Source organism: Emydura macquarii, unplaced genomic scaffold (genome assembly GCF_026122565.2).
Source record: "Emydura macquarii macquarii isolate MOO-44397 ecotype Brisbane River unplaced genomic scaffold, CSIRO-AGI_Emac_v2 contig_2422, whole genome shotgun sequence".
Lineage (NCBI taxonomy): Eukaryota > Metazoa > Chordata > Testudines > Chelidae > Emydura > Emydura macquarii.
This window is the reverse complement of record NW_027132559.1, coordinates 41,008,583-41,025,977: the sequence shown is the minus strand read 5'-3', so window position 1 is coordinate 41,025,977 and position 17,395 is coordinate 41,008,583. Positions and strand designations below refer to the sequence as shown.

Genomic DNA, 17,395 nt, shown 5'->3' with positions numbered 1-17,395 from the left:
GAATTAATAGACCACAGATGCACACCCTGACATGCATTGAACACACAAGTTTTTACACTGTACTTAGGATTTCACATGATTAAAATAATGAAAGTGAAATTTGTTTTTGTGAAGCAATATTTATATTATACATACAGGAATTTTTAAAAGATTATTACAATTAATCTTCTGGGGTTCACTTTCAAAGAACTATTTTATTGAAAATTTGGAGTTTGCATATAGACACAAGGCACATGCATCTAATGCATGCTCCCTCTAAGGTAAAGAGACACATATATATACAAAGCCCAGGATTTCAACAAAAGCCTGTGTTGGAGCGTGCATCTGTGATTACTACTGAAGAACAAAATTTATTAAAGAAGGTTATTTGAGCACAAAGATATTGAATGTGTGACAAACTGTCGCATTTTAATGTATTTTTAATGAAAAATGTGTAGAGTAATACTTGCCTCCCACCAAAAATGTGTTTTGGTATTGTATACTAATTGACATAAACACATGGTTTACTCCTAATATAAAGGTCAGTTAAAGAAAGAGGATATCCAGAAAAATAAAAACAGACAGTCCTTCTCAGCAGCCTACTAATGTAACAGCCTCCTTAGAGGCAACTTCAAAGGCACATCTCAATTGCCTGAAGACTGCCAAGGAGATGATGCCAAGGAAATCACATCAAGGAGATAGGTGATGCTGCTGGAAAAATATATTTCACAGCTTACTGTCAGGATATCGTCATCACCTTTCATAAAGAGAGAGGACAAGAGGAGAAGTGGTATAACATCTTAAGGTCACAGCTAAGCCCCAACGCTTTTTTTTTTTAAATTAATGATCCACAAAATTTCAAAAAGGAACACTAAGTGTGATTTAGTATAAATCTGTTCTGAAGAGCTAGGAGTCTGATGTCATTTAAATACTGATGGCTCATTATTGGTCATGTTTAAATAAGTGTTTGCTTTTCTGATATTGCTTGTAAGATGTAACTGTTTGCATGGCTAAAGACATAATTAGTGTAGACCCCCAACTGCACCCTTAAGGTCCACAAAGGATAGGGGGCAGGTGAACTGGCAGAGAAGTGAGCAGGTTGAGATAGGGCTGCAGGGAAACTCATATCATGCCCATCCCCCCACTAGTGCCTAGCAGAGGCATAGATAGAAATGTAACACAACCTGGGGCATAACACTAGTGCGAAAATCTCCATTTAAAGGGTGCCTTCTTGGCATGGCTTTGTTGGAACTGTGCTTCCAAGGAATGGGATCATCAAAGACAGAGCCAATGAAGAATTCAGTGGCCCTGGCTTATCTTTGATTCCTCAAGATTCAAGAGCTTTGTGTGTGGTCCATGTGGCCTGTTCTTTGAGGGGGAGGGGACAAATTCTTCCCCCAACAGAAAAATTGCAGAGAAATCTCTGATGTTCAACTTGTGGAGATTTTTCTCCCTTTAGCCCTCTACTCTGAGCTTTCCTATAGGGTGAGGAAGGGGATCAGGCCCCATATTTGCTCAGGTGAGTGGTTAAGGACAGATGCAAGACTCCAAAAATTCATTTCCCTTCCACCCCCAAGCTTGCTACCTATCCTCACTCCCACACTCAATCCCATCATTTCCCTTGCTCTCTATGCCCACAATCTCAAATGCACTTCCCGTATGCTGTCAATAGGTCTATGCCCTCTTCCCACTACTGGCCAAATGATCTCTTCCATTCTTTGAGGCTACACAGCCCACTTTGAGCCCTGCCAACATGCTGCAAGAGAGAGCAGTGGTCAAAGAAATACTAATCATCTGGTTTCATTTGCTTGTATTTATTTGCAAAGTACATATGTAAAACCAAATTTATTTTTCTCTAAAAGAGATTCACTACAGCTTCACTTTTTATAGTGTCTTCCATTCAAACTATACCCCCAAGACACTTTAGAGAGTTAAATTATACAACTGCAAAGTTTCACTCACACACATACAAAGAGGGTGGAAAGAGAGATAAGGATAAGGGAGAAAAGTACTTTTTCAGAAGAAGTTTGAAAGCAAATGGAGAGACAAAGAAAGATAGGGAAGCTGATCCAGATGGGAGGAGATGCAAAAAAATCATCTTCATCACAAAGAGTGTAAAGATTATTTGGAGAGACAGAGAGAAGGCCACTGCCAATGAACAGAGGGAGGGGGGATCAGAGAGATTAGAGTTCATGAGGCAAACTCAAGATGGTCCTTGGAGGGTTTTAGAAAACAGGAAGGGTACTTTTGAACTGGAACCTGAAATGGGGATTCATGGGAATTGTCTGGTCACATGGATGATGTGGCAGTTCTTTTCTGTCCACCAGAGAAAGCAGGAAGTATTATTCTGTACACGTTGGGAAATAGAAAAGGTCCATAAAAAGGAGTTGCTATTGTCAAGATAACCAAAAATGGAAGGAGAATTCCAGCAAAGATGGAATCTAGGCACTGACATACATGGCCAACGTTGGAGTTATGTCAACAGGAAGATTTGTAAACATGGGAAATGTGGAGGGATAAGGAAACCACAGAGTCAAGGGTGACACCTGAATTACAGACCACTGAAGGCAATGGAAAGTCCATGTTAAGAAGGAGATGGAGAGGATGGAGTTGTAGCTGACAAGCTCTTCCATCTGTGAGATATTCACTGGAGCTAAAGGAAGCTGAGACCAAGTCATAAGTTTAGTTGGTCACTAGAAGTGGAAAGTGAAGAGAGAGGAGTCATTCAGAGCTCACTGAAGTACATGTGCGCTTTTATGCTGACTTCCCCGAGCTTTGGATCAGGCCCTAAAAGTGTCAAAAGAAATGAACATGTGGCTATTACTAGTGTAAAAGAGATCATTAATAGTAATTGTAAACATAAAGTGGCAGGGGGAAAAAAGCAGGGGGCTACGAAGCAAATCTTCTGGCCCTCCATAGAAGAGAGGTCTTGGTACAGAGTGGAAATCATCACCACAGTCAGAGAGACAACAAGCGGGCCGATAAGTAAGAGTAGAAGGAGTACTACAGGGAACCAAAGCACAGCCATGGGCAGAGATTGGGACTCGGGGGTCTCCTCTCTGCGGAGGAGTTTGGGTGGGGGGAGCGCTGAGCTCTGTGCCCGTTGTTGGTCACTGCGCGCCGCTGTGTAAGGGGAAGGCATAGAGGGAGCAGCACAGCCAGTCGACGTGGGGAATCTGACCGGCAGGCACGAAGACCCTGCAGTCACTGCTCACCCTCTCCCCACAACTCCAGAGGGGTTCCTGGAGGAATGGGGAGGCGGTCAGTTTCCCCAAGTGGGCTGTGGCTGTTTTCAGCAAGGAGAGCCAGGCTGCGTCATCTGAGCTGCTTCCCGAGCCCGGGGAGCGCTCAGCTGCTAGTCCCAGCTGGGCAAGTGGGCGGTAGAGGAGAAGAGGATGGGACTCGTGCTCCTTCCCCTGCAGAGAGCCACCAGGGCTGGTCAGAGTCAGACCCATCCCCAGGAACCTCCACACACCCCATGTCCCCTTTTTGCCCTCATCACTCCTCCGCCGAGAGGGGAGGGGTTACTGTACTGGGAGCTGCCCCACATCTGCCCACCCCCCACCGAGTCCCCCCGCTAAGTCCCAACCACCTTCACCTGAATGCTCCCCCCCCCAAAGTCCCTTCCCCCTGCATCTGGAACCCCCCCAATGAGCCCCTGTGGATCCAGATCCCGCACTGAGCTGCCCACACCAATATTGCCCCACACAGAACCCTCTCACCCCACACCTGGATCCCCTCCCCCCACACACACACACTAAGGCCCTTCACTTGATTTGATCCTACCAAGCTGAGCCTACTTGCCCCACACCTGGATTGAAGGGCAGCAGGCTCGGCATGTGTGTGAGACTCCATCCTTTTCCACTTGCTATTCTGGTGCACCTGGCGTGGAGGGGCATGGATTTATTTGTTGTGTGCACTGCATGTGCTGAAGAAAATTGTAATTACTGGACAGGGTCTGTTTTGTGCAGAGAAAATAGTTTAGACTTATTTTATTGAACAACAAAAGATAGTAGGCCTCCCATCCCAGGAGAACAGGGTGTATTTCTTTCTAAAATGGTGACAGAGAAAGAGAAAATCTGATCTACCAGTCTTTCTGAAAGTCATGTGTCATATAAGGATTTCATTTCAGTTTAGTAAGATTAATAAATACAGAGTGGTTATTAAACATGCAATTAACTCTGTGGCAAGTGATGCAGGCAGATCTGCTTCATGCAACAGGTTAGATATGTGTGCCACAAAGAGAACTTATGTGCAAGATAGAGATCTCAGTTCAGAGTGGGCTGTACAAATCTTATTTTGTTGATGTTGCTGTCTCTTTTCTTCCCCTCCTACATATTTGCCTGGAGTTTGGGGAACAAACTGAAAGCTGAATTCAACTGAAGTTCATCTGATTTCAGGTCCTCATTCAAAAATGGACTCAGGTCCAAAGGGAGCAGTTGTATAGAATCAATAGGGATAGAACGCCAGCATGGACGTGCTTCACAGTTGCGGGAAAACAACAGATGCAAATCGTTCATTAGCTTAAATAATTATACGTCATCTCCATTTGCTTGATGGCCCTGATGAAGTCCTCTGTTTATCAGCAGCAGTGGCATACCAAGGGGGGAGGGTGCAAGGGGGCCATGTCCCTGGGCGCCAGCCTGGGATGGGGCCCAGCCAGGCCCTCCTCAGCGGAGTCACTCTCTGCTGACATCCCTGGCGGCTGCGCCAACCCCAGCTTAGGCCTGCCGGCAGCCAAAGACTCCTGCTCTGGGGGAAGCAAGCGTCTCCCTGGCCCCTCCGCCTCCACACTGGGTGCTATGAGGGAGCCATGGGGACTCAGCTTATGCAGGGGCCAGGCAGTCCCCCCCGGCCACCAGACGGCCCAGGGGCATCTGCCCGTCATTCCCATTGCCCGCCGCCCCCACAATGAGGGAGTACGGTGGAGAGCAGGAAACGGGCCCGCAGACACCCCCTCCCTGTGGGGTGCAGCCACCAACTATGGGGTGGGGCCTGGGCGCCAGAGATCCACAGTACACCACGGATCAGCAGGGCAAGCTTTCCACACACTTCCAGCATGCATCAACCCTGAATGAGGTGCAGGAGGGAGAAGAACAACTTCTCCAGTTCCTGGTCTCTCTTTCCGAAGTCTGCCAATTCATGCAATGCATGTCTTATGATGCAGGAGCTGAAATTGAGATCTATCAAACTTCTTTCATACAGGGGCCACCAAACGTCCATTATATGGTAATTTTTAATCCCAACTGAGTTGGACTGGATTCAAACTGGTGATGAATAAATGCAAAGCTCTACCTCATAGCAATGCCCTGAGACATGCTAGTGTTGTACTTTAGAGAATGTGGCTTGTTTCCACAGAATCACAGAGCTGGAAGGGTCCTCAAGAGGTCATCATGTCTAGCCCCCTTTGCTGAGGCAGGACCAAATAAACCTAGAAGGCCATCCTTGACAGGGGTTTGTCCAACCTGTTCTTAAAAGCCTCCAATGATGGGGAGTCCACAATGCCCCTTGGAAGCCTATTCCAAACTTAACTATCTTTATAGTTAGTAAGTTTTTCTCAGTATCAAACCTAAATCTCCCTTACTGCAGATTAAGCCCATTACTTCTTGTCCTGCCTTTAGTGGACAGGGAACAACTGATCACTGTCCTCTTTGTAACCATCCTTAACATACCTGAAGACTATCACCAGGTCCCCCTCCTGCCTTCTTTTCTCATGATTAAACATGCCTAGTTATTTTAATCTTTCCTCATAGGGCAGGTTTTCTAAACCTTTCATCATTTTTGTTGCTTTCCTCTGGACTGTCTCCAATTTATCAAGCCCAGAATTGCAGACAGTGCTTCAGCTGAGGCTTCACCAGTGAAGGGTGGAGCAGGACAATTACCTCCCATGTCTTACATACAATGCTCTTGTTAATATATCCCAGAATTATAGGTGACTTTTTCACACCTGCCTCACATTGTTGACTTATATCAATTTGTGATCCCCTATAACTTCCAGATCCTTTCCTTTTCAGCAGTACTATCATCTAGCCAGTTAGCTAAGTGGACCTGATGGGACAAGATCAATTGGGGCCAATTACTCAGATGATACTTGAAATCACCTGAAAAAGAATTGCAATTCTAAAACTTACAAATTTGTGGGTGGTGTTGGTAATCAGAACCAGCAGAAACTATTTCCTATCAATTATACTTGGATCTTTTTAGATGGGTGGATATGTTATTAAATTGCTTTCCTTCCCAACTTTCTTCCCACATTTCTTTCTCTGGCTTGTGGACCATGCCTGACCCTTTGTAATGAGACAATTCAACTTATGACCCAAATCATCTCAGGGTGGTATCATGATGTTCAAAGTAGCAGTGTCAGACTGGAAGAACTGGTACAGTGATTCACTAAAGAAAAGAGATAAGAGAAGAGGGCTGGACAAAAACAAAAAAGAGTAGGATTTTGTCAGAAATGGGACTGCTCCATTAGGAAGAGGTAGGAGCTTGGCTTACATGGATAGAAGTTCTGGAAAGATTGACTTTATTAAATCAAGTGCTGATCTTCTGGGCTCTCATACAAGCAAGGTCTCTACTCTCTGGACATATAAGCAAGATTTCCCACAATCTACAATCAAGTGCCCACCCACATAAAAACAATAAAATATATCCAAATTCATACTAAATATAATGTTTTAGAATATAAAATCATTTCAACAGCTACAATTATTCCAGGGTCAACACACTAAGCTTTATTTCATCCAAATGAACACAGGCTATTTCCCCTTTGAATACAAGTGGTCAGGGGAGTTTGATCCCACAACAAGCTCCACAGCATAGCCCTCTACCACTTGAACTAAAGGAACACAGCTGGTAGAAGTAAGCTATTACCCTGGACCAGCCCTTAAAATAGGAACATGATACACACTTTACAAGTAGGGTTACACAACTGTATGTGAGAAAGTAGTGGACTGGTGGGTATCAGATTCCTGGGATCTGGCCCTGGGAGCAGAGTGTGGTCTAGGGGTTAGAGCAATGGTTACAAATAGTATAGTCAAGCCAATAGATTTGGCATATTTGTTCTGAAAGGCAGTGTAGACAAGTGAATAAGATTTGGTTCTGTGATGTTAGGTGACAACAGTTCTATTCCGAGTTCTCCCAGAAGTGATGTTGCACAACCTCTCAGTCACGCTATTTGTTAAATTAAGGGAATGAATGTTAGAGGAGTTAGGAGGCCTTAGTTAGTAATAAAGGTTGCAAAGTGCACAGAAATATTAAAAGCACTCCGTAGAAGAGGTGAAGTCAGAATCTTTGGTTTGCAGGCCCCCACCCCAATGCATCACCTCCTAAGCCAAAGGGTATTTCATGGGGGAGTGCCTCTCTCTCACATTGCCAGGCATTAAGGGCTGCCAAATATGCAAGTGTCTCACAAGATCTGACACTCAGCAGATCAGTAAAATAGAAAACAATTCAGTTCCAAATGTAACATTTAATGACAGCGGGGGAATCATTTTCTGAGTTATAAATTACAATAAATCAACATCACAATATGTTATCACTTTTAAACAAACAATATTAAGATGAAAGATAGCACAGATAAAACCTATTACCTGCATTGTGTCTAGCAATATACCCAAGTGCCCAGGCTGCAGCTTCCTTTACTCCAGGGTCAAAATCTTCCAAGCAAATCACCAGTGTATCCAGTGCTCCACAATCAACTATCGCTTGGGCTAGCTGAGGAGAATGTTTACCAACTGCTCTTAACACAAATGCAGCTGCTTTCTTGTAGAAACGCTACACAAATTGGAAATAAAACAACACATACATTTTTACTAACATCAATTACTTCAAAAATAAAAAAGATCAGAACAAATACTGAAGTATATTATTATTACTATTGATTAATTCCTATTGCAGTAGCACATAAGGACCCAAATTAGACATCAAGGCTTCATTGTACAAGACACTGAAAAAACAATTAACACATATATAGCCTGCCCTAGTCAGCCCACAATCTAAGATTCAATAGGTAAACAAACAGACAAAATGGGAAGGTTGAGGAAGTGTGAGAAAGAAGAAACAGAAAAGATACATGAATTTGCATAAATGAATGGTCCCAAGAACTACAAAAATACAAATAAATCTGGCTTGTTGGATCAGACTGTATGTTACACACCTTCTGTCCCCAGTGCAGGGCAAGCTGCAGGACAGATTCTATCTATAGTATTTATATGGCCCCCAGTACTGTAGAATATATTTATCCTCACAAGTCCACCATGTGAGGTACTATCCCCATTTTCCAGGAGGGGTACAGACACGGACTAATGATGCAGATAGATGACTAATGAAATTTTTCAAAAGTTCCTTAATGAGTTAGGTGCCTAAATTCCATTGAAATCAATGAGAATTAGGTACCTACCCTGCTTTATGGGCAGTTATAAATCCTACTACTGCCTATGTGTATGATTAGGTTCCTACATACCATTAGAATGCTGGCCCTAATGAGCTGCCCAGTGGTCCCAAGTCCCAAGCTAGTGCCCTAACACTGGACCAGTCTTCCTCTCTGGCTGTCTTAGGACAGTATAGCATGCTTCCCTTTGTGCACCTGGCCGTCTCTGTTAGGTGGTGAAGGTTGCATGTTTGGCCATGGCCCTCTCTCTTCCCTGCCCCCTTTGGGTTCCTTGTGCCTCCATTGGCACTAGAAGAGAGAAGTCCTTGTGCTTCTCTGAGCAAAGAGAACAAGACCGTGCCTTGGCTTTGTGTGGTGAGTGCATAGGAGATTGTTAAGGATCCATGGGCCAGCACTTCCCACATGCCTATTGTGATGGGATTTACAGACCTCTCACTAAGAATAAAGGGAGCGAGACTGCGACAAGAAGGACCTGCCCCTCAGCAGCTGCAGAACATGCTCCAAATGGAGGACTTGCTTAAAATGGGACTCTGGCAATTAAACTGGGGGGGAGAGGAGAGGAAGAGGAAGCCAGTTAGTACCCTCTAGGACAGAGGAATCCACAGGGGAAAGACTTGGACTATGGGTACAGCCTGACTGGGCAGCAAGGGGCCTGACCCCTTTTTCCTTCCCTTTCTTCCTGACAAGGGTGAAATCATTGGACACTGCAATTTGGAAGCCCCAGCTGACTACCTAAATCACACAAACTGCTTGAACAACCTTCTGTGTGAAGGGAAGCCAAGGGCTGTGACCATGCCCTAAACTGAAGAGAGTACTAGGAAGGTAGGAAGTGGCCCAAGAGAGGCTGATCTGGGGTATCAACTAATTGGGATAGAAGCACCTCCCACTCCTCCTCCCCTTGGGGTCTAGGCCAGGACCCAGTGAAGAAGGAGGGTTCTCCCTACCCTTCTCTCTGCCCCTAGTCCAACTGTGGTCAACCCAAAGAAGGGCAAACTGTAACTTCGCTGCCAAGACCTCAGAATGTCTGACAAGGTCCCGTCCGTCAAGACTCTGAAAACTGTTGAGCTGCAGCCAGCCTGCCTCCTAGGCCTGTGGCTCCTAAATGAACCACGCTACACCTATAAAAATGGACCAGGCAAAATCTAGTCCTCATGTAGCTAGGATGCAATTTGACAGATGTTAGCCTAAGCTAAGGGCCTGATTCCAATGAAGTTAAAATGGCAGAAGTCCTCAGGACTTCAGTGTGAGAAGGACCAGGTTCTGAAATAGAAAAATAGGTTGCTTTTAATGAAAAAGATATTTTGAATAAGAGTAATAACCCTAAAGTGTCTCTCTCTGCCCAAAGCATAATTTAATAGGAATAATATAGCCATGATAGGGCAGATACTCAGCTGGTGTAAATTGGCATAGCTCTATTGAAGTCATTGGAGCTATGCCAATTTACACCAGTCAAAGATCTGTCCCAGAATACACCCTCCTGTGTGTGCATGTGCACACATTTTTCCTGTTATGCTGTGGGGGAGGAGACACTTTCTAGGGTTTATTCTTATTCACAATATGTTGTTCTTGGAATAAAACACATTCACAAATACATTTAGAATGTATTATAAAAACTTTTTATTTCACTCAGTTTATATGACAAAACACTGATCTGATGCTTGCTCCTGTAAGTGCTCCACATGTACAAGTGAATGAAATTCCACATATGGAGTGCTCACAGAATCTGATCCTTTTTGATGCTGGTACATAAAATGAATGGAACAGGAATACAGAGGGAATTGCCCATAGGAATTAGCAAATTACTTGCATGTCTTCAGGGGCATGCCCAGAAATTTAACTTTGATCCGTTTTGGAGGAGCACTTCTGTGCCCCCCTTTCCATCCCAGGAGGAGTTTCTTCTTCTGCCCCCACACCTCACCCTGCCGTGGCCCAGGGAGGAGCTCGCTCTCCCCCCTCCTTCTGCAGCCCAGGGGCTAGAAGAGTTTTGTGCCCCCCATAATTATTGGGGGGCCCGTGCCCCTGCTTGCCTCCCTTGTGCGCATCCCTGCATGTCTTGCTAAACTCTATATGAACTGGATAATTAGTTTCCTTCACTTGCCCTCAGTTACTAAAGCACGGTGGGCCTTCTATGACCTCACATTAATCTTTCTGATGCCCCAAGTGATTTTGAATTACAGCTGTCTCCTGGATGCACTGACAGCATAGACACTAATATGGAAAAGATAAGTCAAAGCATCTGTGCTAACTTTATATAGTTTCTGCTATCAAATAAATGGCATAACATTAAACAAAGACCATAATTTTCTCTTTTTAAAATACAGTTAAATAACCAAATTATTTATAACTTTGTCTAATAAGTCCTATCTTTCCTTCCATACTATACATGTGTTTTAGAATGAATGGGAGATTTCCTTCAGTAATATGTAATATTTTTATTATGATTATAGAAGTATTGTTTAGATATGCATCAATGAAAATATTTGATTTAGTGATTACTTCTGTGTTCTCAACAGATGAAAAGCTATGTATTTTCATATTAGCGATGAGCATTAATATCTGAATTCTTCTAAATCTAAAACAACAACCTAAATACAGCTAAATATATTGGAATTGTAGCCATATTGTAACACTCAAATTTCTGTTATTTTCCAATCACTAGGAACTATGTTTGAAAGCATTGCTGTTAACCTAAGCTAGGATCCTAAAATTGGAATCCATCCAAAAACTGTAGGAAAAGTGGGGGGAGAGCCTGTCAGAGATATTTGTGCTACATCATATGACATTTTATTTGACAAACATGCAGATCAAATCCTTTTAATGCACTGTACTATGTCTGTGCCAATAATTAGATTTTGTATTTTTTGTGCCACACAGGTTTCCAAATGTTCATGTTGGGAGATGTTAACTACAAAATAAAAGCAGTTCAATTTATATGCATTTTGTAAGCATTTAGAATTAAAGACAAATTCTAATCAATTATCAGTGCAGTATTTGATTATTTAGAAAAAATCAGCCTTTCATTCAAATCCTTTCATTAACACTTCAGAAAAATAAAGCTTCCATGAATATATTACAGATAATGAGTTAAGAATAAGAATTTTTAAGTCTCATTGAGTTACAATTATGACTACAGTACATTTTGACCTACCAGGAGATCAATGCACATGCTGTACGTAACTTCAGTACATGTATTACTGTACTAAGAGTCAAGACAGATAGTTAATTAAGTTTTTTTCCATTGGCAGTTAAATTGTTTAAGAAAATAAAAATCCCTTACGTTCTGTTCAGCCAATGAATATACAAGCTGCGGAAGAATGTCTCCCTTAACAACTGCCTCTGCCAGGTCATCATTATAATTGGCAAGTCTCCCAAGAGCCAAAGCAGCAGTCTGTTGAATAGTTGGGACCACGTCCAACAAAAGAGGCCTCAGTAAAGACATTACACCTGTGTTGCATTGGAAAGAAGAAGAGAGATCATACAATAAGCAAAGATTTATCTAAACAGACCTTTTCATAAGAACAAATTAAATAGACCCTTACAAGTAGCAGGAACTTGTGGGAAATTCATATAGGTCCCATTGAAAATTAATCAGATATTTGCCTGTTCCTGTTAATGTCTATAGTGTTCCCACCTGCTTTCCAGCAGGTAAAGGTGTATTTGCATCACATGATGGGTGACATAGGCTATTTATATCAGGATCCCTCAAGGGTCACAAAGTTATTATGGGGGGGGGAGGATCGTGAACTGTCAGCCACTGTGCATGGCAGGGGTGTGGCTGACCGCCATGGCCCTTCAGAGCTGGGTGGCCAGAGAACAGTGACTGCTGGCCGGGTGCTCTGAAGGCAGTGCCACCCCCAGCAGCAGTGCTGAAGTAAGGGTGGCATGACATGGTGGTGTGGCATGGCATGGGGGGTCGTCACTCTTTGGGGGGGGTCATCACAGCCTGAAATATTTTCAAAGGGGGTCCCAGCAAAAAAAGCTTGAGAACCCCTGATCTAGATATTTATTTGCCCCTCCTCCCTTCCCAGCACTTGAATTAATTTCTGTAAAGTTCTCAGATACTTATCTATCACCACAACACCCCTATATGGTAGGAAAGTATTATCCCCATTATACATATGAGGAACCAAGTCTCATCCCCGCTCCAGCACAATAATCACAAGACCATCTTTCCACTTCTCTTTTGATAGTCCATCTGGCATTAAGAAATAAACATAAGCAGGTCAGTATTTTGTGCCAAATCTTGAGAAATCAAGCAAAATCTTTTTATTTGAAGTCAACCAGGGGCTGACATATGGTATCCCTGGCCCTGACAGGCCAGCACATCTGGACAGAGGCTACAGCTCCTATAGCTGATTATGGGAAGAGTAGAAGACCTGCTCTACGAGACACAGATTTTTTTACCCACATTTTTAGATCTACCAGCCATGCCCTTGTCCCCCTTGTGGCTAGTCTACGTTCTCTCCCTCCACAGTGGGCTGCAAAAACTCACTGGGTGTGCAGGAATGTAGAATCTTCTTTTACAACATCTCTGCTGCTTTTGCTCCCTGGTAGTGCCCACAACCAGCTTTTAAAGTGCTTCTGGGATTTAGATGCCCATAGTGTACTCCAGGATTTGGTCCTCTCTTAGAAATACAGCTTAGAGATACAGTACTTAACCATCCTCCAGTCTCACTTTTGAAAATTCTCAGAGCAAACATAAAAGTTGCAATAATATTCTCAGGACATCACAATAGTATTAATCGCTTTTTGAAATATAAAACTATAAACAGAAAACTTTACAAATGGAAGCAATTTAAACTCTTATTTTTAGAAAAAACAACAATAAATATGCTAACAAGGAAACACAAATATGCACAGGAAATTCTATCTTGGGCTTCTAGTGATAACATATTAGTATGTGCCTCTTGATTTATGCTGCCACCACAACCTCTTGAAGGAATTACACCAGATTACATTACATACATTATAGCGACTAATTTGAGGAGCAAGAGCTGTAAAATATTGCTCTCCAGATAAAAGAGTTATTCAGATTTCATTATTATAATAATTATTTATTATGTGTTTATGGTAGTGCCCACAACATGCTAGCCAAATATAAAAAAAGAAAAGTCCTTAACGTAAGGAGTTTACATAATGGATGTACCCTGCTTAACTGAGAGTTTGGGTACATTGTTCCTCACATTATTAAACAATGCAGAGAGATAACACAATATAGTCAGGAGCAGTTTTAAACCACATTTTATCTTTGACATAAAATTCCTTACAGAGTAGAGCCAAATCTAATATAACCAAAAGAACAAACACAAAGTTAGGAGATACATGCATGAATAAAGAACACAATTTGTAGAGGAGGAGAGTTTACTAACTGTGATTCTTTTAAAGTGTTGCCTCCGTATGCTAAAACCTAGTGGATCCTCTACCTCACCTGTAAAGCAGTGGTTGCAATGGGCACAAGAGCACTGCACCACAGCATTGAATGTTCATAGCTATGGTTATAAATGGCAATTATACTCCATCTGTCTCTGTTTATTTGAGTACCCCAGTTTGCATCAGCTGATCTAACCCACGGTCTATAGTGACACGTGGAACAGAGGGGGTCTCCCAAGGGCTCAGTGAGCCCATCAACTTTGTCAGCACGAGGGTAAGGGTCCATTATGGAACAAGTTCTTTTTAGGAGTCTTGTAATCGTGGGTGACTGAAAAAATTTGAAATGGTCCACTGGCAAATTATACACTGAGGTTTCAGACAAACTCACCTTGCAAGAAGACACAAAGATAAGAGACCAAGTACAAGAAATAGTCCAGAATATATCATGGGGACGCATAATGTGGAGCTGGATTATTACTAGTTTTTTTGCCAGGTTACTTTGGTACCTGGCAGTCCCATCACCCGTAAGAGACTTACATTGATGTGTTTCATAGGAGACTAAATCAGGCTTGGCATCAGTGAAATTCTGGCACAGAACACTGACTGCCTGGCGCTGAGGTTCTCAGTGCCAATGAGGCCTCTGTTTTAGGGACTACTGCCACAGATCTGGTGCTGTCTGGTACTAACTTCTTTGGTGCCTGTCTGATCTGACTTGGCTGGTCTGAAGTTGAAAGTAGCAGACTCTATCCAATCAGAGGGGCAGATGGTTGATCTGATGTCAGATCCATGGCCAGGCTCGTAAATTGTCCTCAGTCAGGGAGGCACAGAGCTGCACCTGCCTAGTGGTGCATACTGAAGGTGAAAACCCCTGCACACTAAGCAGCAAACCAGGAAATAGGATTCCCCCAAACAGAACAGTCAGCAGGAATGCTGGTCTGCCTCTGGGAACATGAAGGAACAGAAAACACACCATTTTATTCCACCCTTATTATTTAAGTTCTCAGAGGCTTGATCAGTCATGGCCAAAAAGACTGAGAGCCTTAGGTACATAAAAATTAAATGTGCACAGCTACCTGACACTTACTAGCTAGCTAACTAAACTAACACCACAATGAAATGAAGAGCTTTATATTCAAGAAAAAAAACTGCTGCAGGCCAGGAGAGAATGAACCTACATCTGTAGCTGGCTGTGAAAAGGAAGAAACGGAGCCATTTGGGGCCACACAGACCCTTTTAAAACTCATCTCTGTACATCCTGTGCTGAAAAAGGAAGCTTACGCAACCCCAATGGGCACTACTTCCCATAAAATTTCTAAAGCCCTTGCTTACAAGTGAGAATGTGCAGAGGCCCCCTCAATGAGGGAAAGCCAACATTAAATTCTAATACATGCACGGCATTATGAAGGCACTGATAGCAGCTCTGGACTTAATGAGGCACCAGGATTTTCCTTTTAATTGTAACTTTGCAGTCTTCTAGTTATTTATCATTGAACCATATTCCAAAGAAAGGTAACATTGGGCCCTATATAAATATTTCTTTGGTCATGGAGGTATGTTTGGGGCCTGTTCTCCTCAAGCCAATGAGACTAATAAGTGATCTTTGGAGTCCCGCCAATCATCAAGGGCCTGATCTTCCCATACGCCTTCTGATATGATATCAATGGGAGTTCATGAAGCACTTTGCAGCAGACACTTATCATCCCAGAGGATTGGCCACTAAATTAATATCCACCAATCTGTGAGAAGAAAGGAATTTATCATTATTAATAAATTATTTATAAATCATTTTGAAATATGCTAGGTACTTTACAAAGTATATAAAAAGACAAGACCCTAACCCCAAAAATTTCATGTTATCAATTTTTATAATCTCATCCTTTAATAAACCATCAGTTTCCTCTTCATGGGCTGTTACTGCTTTTGCAACCAATAATTTCTTGTTATCTTTCCTTTTAAAATGACACATTGCATGCTCAATCCTCCATTCCTGACACAATGCAAAATGCCCACTGAAGATCTAGTTGAGCACAGAGCGATCAGGCGCTCTCTGCATCTCCATACTACACAAAATTCAGTAGACAAGAACAATGCTACTTTTACACTGACTGTGATGGGTTTTCTGCTTTTAATGTATGATAAACTTGTGCCACCCAACTCCCCTAGTCGCAGCAGGAAGCCCAGGTCCCTCTTTTTAAGTTCATTTTATAAAATGCCCCGATTAAATTGCCAACAGAGCAAAAGGAAATAATCATTCTACATTTTTTCTTTCCAAGCCTTACCCAAACCTGCATTTCTATTAATATCTTTGGGTGGGCTTGAGTCAATAAACTTTTTTAACATTTTGAGTGGATCAAACTTGGAATGCAACAGAGACTGAAGCAGTCTAGATCTGAGGGGTCCAAGTGTCAAATCCAAACTAAGTGACATCTGTGGCCCACATGACATATCCAGATTCTGCAGAGTATAAGCTTTCATTTCTCAGAAATATGCTTCTAGCCCTCATGGTTGTGAAAACACACTTGATTGATGTTTTCAAGGTTATCTGATGCAGATTTGTCTTCTAGAGCATGCAGACAGCCTAAGCCTAAAACAATTGCTCTGACAGGGTGAACTCTCCTGTCCACTATTAATTTCATTTGAGTATTAAAGCTGAATTATAGGGTATGTCTACACTTAGAGGTGGGGGTGTGATTCCCAGCTTGAGGAGACCAGCCCACACTATCTCTCATTGAACTAGCGCACTAAAAAGAGTATAGCTATGGCATTGCCAAAGCTGGGATGGGCTAACCATCCCAAGTACAGGCCCACGGTCTTGGATGGGCATATAGCTGGGGCAGCTACTTCTGAAGCTCACACTACCATGGCTACGCTCTATTTTTAGCACGCTAGCTCAATGAGAACTAGCATGTGTATGTCTCCTTGAGCTGGGAATCACATCCCCACCTCGAAGCATAGATATACACCTAGTGATAACACTTTAAATGTCAGCATTAAATATTTCACTGATCATCATTTAAGCTGATGCAATAGGGAAGGAGTGAATGTGAAGACCACTGAGTGAGTGAGGGGGAGAGAAAAATGTAATGGGAAGAAAGAAGAAGGATAGGAAAAATTGAGAAACAGGGCAGAAATAGTAGCGATCATAAAGGAGAATATATTTTCCTAGAGTGATGCCTCAATGAAACAAAAGTTTAGTTCAAACAACAACAAAAAGCAGCCATATTCTATTCTTGATCTTTGTACAAATCTTGTATTGACAGCAGTGGGAGATTCACTGAGGACAGTATGTAATTCTAAATCTATACCATGCTCACAGGCTATAGTTAAAAGCAAAATCTGGTCCCCTCCACACAATGAGTATGATTCTCCTGGTCTAGATCCTATCTGCGATATCAGACCCTCTTAAAAACCCACTCAAAAAAAGTCCCACCACATCCCATGATTTCTCATTCCTGCATGTCACAGCATGTCTCTGACTAGCACTCCTGAAATAACATTTGTATGGAGAGTATAAAAATTAAGTGTTTACTTAGAGGCTGTAAATTCTCCTCTGAAGTGCAAGTTTTAACCTCAGTCTTGACTGTAAGAAGATCAAGGGCATCCACCTCCCTTTCCACAGGTTTTGTTGATGATAGCTCTGTCTGCAAAGGGCGGATC

At 42.6% G+C, this 17,395-nt stretch overlaps 1 protein-coding gene across 5 annotated transcripts in view; it reads right to left on the bottom strand.

Moving 5' to 3' along the window:
• SPAG6 (sperm associated antigen 6) overlaps window positions 1-17,395 on the bottom strand; it is a 45,914-nt gene that overhangs the window by 16,833 nt on the left and 11,686 nt on the right. For 4 of the 5 annotated variants that reach the window (XM_067562359.1, XM_067562360.1, XM_067562361.1 and 1 more), the window contains 2 exons: window positions 11,646-11,812; window positions 7,569-7,752 (listed from right to left, as the gene is read on the bottom strand). In XM_067562359.1, the coding sequence (XP_067418460.1) occupies window positions 7,569-7,752; window positions 11,646-11,812 (351 nt within the window). Of the gene's footprint in view, window positions 1-7,568; window positions 7,753-11,645; window positions 11,813-17,267; window positions 17,364-17,395 lie in introns of those variants that run through there. The other variant, XM_067562363.1, reaches the window with a different exon arrangement.